Source organism: Camelina sativa, chromosome 7 (genome assembly GCF_000633955.1).
Source record: "Camelina sativa cultivar DH55 chromosome 7, Cs, whole genome shotgun sequence".
Lineage (NCBI taxonomy): Eukaryota > Viridiplantae > Streptophyta > Magnoliopsida > Brassicales > Brassicaceae > Camelina > Camelina sativa.
This window is the reverse complement of record NC_025691.1, coordinates 29,139,848-29,144,180: the sequence shown is the minus strand read 5'-3', so window position 1 is coordinate 29,144,180 and position 4,333 is coordinate 29,139,848. Positions and strand designations below refer to the sequence as shown.

The 4,333-nt window shown below is 32.7% G+C and overlaps 1 protein-coding gene across 1 annotated transcript in view; it reads right to left on the bottom strand.

Moving 5' to 3' along the window:
• Positions 1 to 480, bottom strand: part of LOC104703177 (UDP-glycosyltransferase 76D1-like) — a 2,233-nt gene extending 1,753 nt beyond the window's left edge. The window contains exon 1 of the mRNA XM_010419139.1: positions 20 to 480. Within this exon, the coding sequence (XP_010417441.1) occupies positions 20 to 476 (457 nt within the window). The 5' untranslated portion in view covers positions 477 to 480. The remainder of the gene's footprint in view (positions 1 to 19) is intronic.

Sequence of the window (4,333 nt, the reverse complement as noted above, 5' to 3'; positions counted from 1 at the left end):
GGGAAGGGGGGGGGGGTACCTTGTGGAGGAAGTAACCCTTTTGATTGGTTATCCATAAGCACGCACCGGCTGATCGAAGTAGCCGCCGAAGAAGGACTAAAGATCATATTGGGAAGATGAAGATCTTCTGCAACACCTCGAGGGAAGTAGACAAATTCATCATATATGATAAAGTCAACATCATCATTGATGATTAGAAGCTCTTTCAAAATGGGTTCACATATAGAGTTGAGCCTTAGGATAAATTCAAGGAGCCCGAGAGACTTCATGTCGGATTCTGACATGCCGTCTTTTATGGTGAAGAAGTTGAGATCAGGGAAGCTAGCAGAGAGATCTTTGAAGTTGAATTGGGTTTGAACAACTGTGACTGAAATCCCTTGGGAAAAAAGGTAGGAGGCTAAGTTCATCATCGAAGGGAAATGGCCTTCGAACGGTGCTGGGACCATCAACAGTCTTCTCTGGCGAATCTCTTCCATGATATTTTAATTTTCTTCAACTAGTTCTTGAGTTTGATTGTTTGCTTATAAAGACAAATTTGATTGTTTCTTTATTAAGACAGAATCCTGGAGTTTGATTCTTTCGTTATAATAAAGACAAATTTGATGATCTGCTTGTTGATTTAGTAGATGGGGTAACTTCGTGGAAACAGGACCTTGTTTTTTCTTTAATAAATAAATGTGATATTACAAACTTACAAACGTTTTTTTTTTGTATTTGTTAACTAGTCTTTATACGGATTTAAAAATTGATTTAGCAACGTGGTTAGTACAAACCACTAGCAATTACATGGAAACGATGTTACGTTATGTGATATATTTAAACATACATTGTGATTTTGGGTCCGAACGGTGACTGCGGTTTTAGTTGTGCGGGAAAAGCAATTTTAAAGTGCGGTACGTATCAACTGCGATATATGCGGTTTGCGGGACAAGTGCGGTTTATACAAAATAAGCGGTACAAAATGATATTTGATTGGTGAAAAAAACTATTTGTGGTTCAGTATTAATTGTGTGAATGGTAAAAAAAGGAAAAGCGGTGCGGATTACATATATTATAAATAAATTTTTTTATAATTAATATGTTTGTATATTATTGTATGTTATGACTTGATAATAAAAATAATTGTATTTATAAACCTTAAATACTATAGTTGATCAAAAACTTCTCCATCTGCTATCTCTGTTGCATCCATGTCACCTATATCATGCTCAAAATTTTGGTTGTTGTTCGTCTCAGTCATTACATCTCTAAAATCTACATCCGAGAAATTTGATATCCTGATGAAAATTTATAATAATAGTAAATATTATAAAACTAATCTGAGAAACAATTGATTACTTTTTATAATATTAGAATCTTTAAAGCATATTTTATATATTTAATTATATATTCTTGATATAAAATTTATAAAGTACATACTTATTCTAATCTATTTACAAATTGCATAACTTTTTCTAATCTATATACAAATTGCATAAGTTATAACTTTAATAAATATGTAATACTGTTTATTTTATTATTGATATTTTATTATCATTTACTACATAATTATAATTTTATTAATTAAATAATTAGAAAAGCGGATTTTAAGAATTCCGCACCATAAATGGTAAGTATTTATTGGAGGGTGCGTTTTTAACGTATAGGAGAGAAAAAAAATAAAGTGGTTTTCCTTTTTTTGTTTCCATAAAAACGCAAATCAACAATTTAAGTGTGATTGGTGTAACTAATGCGGTTTTCTACTTTTTAGGAAAACGTCCCGCTTTTTAAGATCACCAATCACTGCCTTTAACTTGTAGGTTTGACTTAATCAAAGTTTCAAATAAAATATTGTTAAAAAATAAAATTTATCAGAACTATGTAATCATAAATTTAGATCTCAAGATATAAATCTTGTACATTTACTGTGATGCTATCAAGTTCAGCATCCCAACAAATACTCTCATTTTCCTTAATCACTTAGAGTGTGAATGGTTGCATCGGTTGGGGCGGACAAATCCATCTGCGGATTAAACCGCTTTTTATTTACCATTCATCAATCATAGTCCGTAGTGGTGCGGTCCAAAGGAAACAGAAACAAAACCGCAGCGGACCAACTGCGAATCATTTTTACACACAAATAGAATTAGACCGCTGCGATCTGTTGTCCACACTAAAAATACAGCGGTCTAGTCCGCAGACGAATTTGTCCACCCAACCGATGTTACTATTCACACCTTTAGTACTGTTGCTGGGATTGGAAGAAAGAGCACACTCACTAAAATATAAAAGATCGTTCTACTCATTGTTCCTTTTACAACGAAAATAAAAAGATAATTTGATTATTTTGTAAAAAAAATAGGTAGTTTTGAAAATAATTAATATGTAGAAGTATTTTTAAAAGGGCATAGTTATATTTCAGTTTTTTTTTTTGTTTTTTTGTTTTTCGAAAACTATTAGTTTTGCAAAACACCCTTCAAAATTCTAGGGGAAATTGGAAAAAAATGATGTTTTTTATCAAAAAATGTCCATATGTTCCTTTATATTTTAGGTTTGGTGAAATAGGTTTTATAATAATAAAAACTCAGTTTTACCCTCACTTTTTAAACCATCTAATTTTCGAAAATACAATAAATTTATTTTTAAATTATTCACAAAAAAAAAATAAAAAATAAAATAAAAATTGAGTATGTAGAAACCTCTTCTCTAACCAGAGTTTTCTACACCCAAAAGGAATGAAAACCCTTTTCACTCCCAATTCACGTTTTTACCAAATCGTATAGAATAAACAAATACAGCGACGACGGCTTTGACGGATAATTTCTTCGGCTTGTTCTTCCGATTAGTCGACGGCGGTGAGTTTCTTTTTATCATTCTTTTCTCGTCTGGGCGAAGCTTCTTCCTTGATTCGTCCTCCTTCTGATTTGTTTTCCTTTTATTCTTGCAACTCATGTTTTTATTTGCTCCCATGATTTTGTTTGCTCCCATCGTTCAATATCGTTTGCTTCTCTTCACATCATTTTAAATTCGGCTTCATATTACAGTGTAAATCACTCTAGATTTCTCATTGTGTATAGATTTAGGAGTTGCATGTTGATTTTCTTAATCGGTTTTGAATTCATATTACTAAATTGAGCTATGAGAGATGAGAGCATTGAAATTGTTGCAAGGCTTGTCTTGGTTCATCTAATTGTAGGTTAGTTTGTGTCAAGAATTTTTTCAATCCCGATAGCTTGAGTTGGTGATATGTTTTAAATTTTAAAAGTTTACATTCCTTTGGAGAAATCTCCATATCGTAAGTTTTAAAAGTCTGGATTTTATGTTGTGTGAATGATTACTAGACAAATCTGAATTTTATGTTTTAAAAGACTGAATTTTACATTTCTTCTTCATGTTCTTGTTTTCTTGTTGTGTTAACGATTACTAGACAATTGTATCCTATGATGAGGTTTCAGTTTTATCTTTAGTAGTTGATTCATCATCATGTTTGCTTTCATGGTTCTTTGATTGTGATATGTTTGTTTTTTCACATTTCAGGTGCATTTCGAAGACTAGCTTCTACATGTGTGAAAAATCAGGATCGATCAATATGATTAATGAAGGTACTTTTATATATTTTTAAAATTAATTAAAACATGAATAGTTGTGATTCTTGTCATGAAAGTTATTTCTATCAACTCATTTCGTTGTGTTTGATATAATTTTTCTTAATCTATTGTTCAGGCGTTGGCAAGGAGTACCCTAAACGCCTTTTCAAATACGGTGATGAACCACAAGTGAAGCAGATAAACAATAGCTGCAGAATGTCTATCATGACAAGAATCAAGGATGCTTTGCCAACCGAGTATGAGAAAGTGAAGAGTGATCCTTTGTTTGCCAATGTGTTTGCCATCTACGAGAATGGGTTAGGATACTCTGCGCGTTTGATACACAACATTATGTCTCGGCAGTTGCTCACAGATAAAAAACATGAGCTTTGGTTTGTGTTTGGAAAGAAGCCAATGAGATTTTCGATGCAAGAATATTATGCAGTCACTAGACTCAAATGCAATGATGATTTCAGCTTTGATTTGAAATCTTGGAAAGAAGAAAGTTGGAAGAAAGACAAAGGTTTTTGGGCTAGATTATTGAAGAGAGATGGGGAGATTACCATTAAGAGGCTGATGGATGTGCACCTAGTAGAAGCTCCCAAGTGGGAACCTGAAGACAAGCTAAGATTTGTATATGTGTGCGTCATAGCTGGTTTGGTAATGGCTAAGGACGAGAAGAAAAAGATCCCTCTCTCATACATCAAGTTGGTGATGGATCTTGATAAGTTGAGAGCTTATCCTTGGGGTTTACATTCTTTTGACTA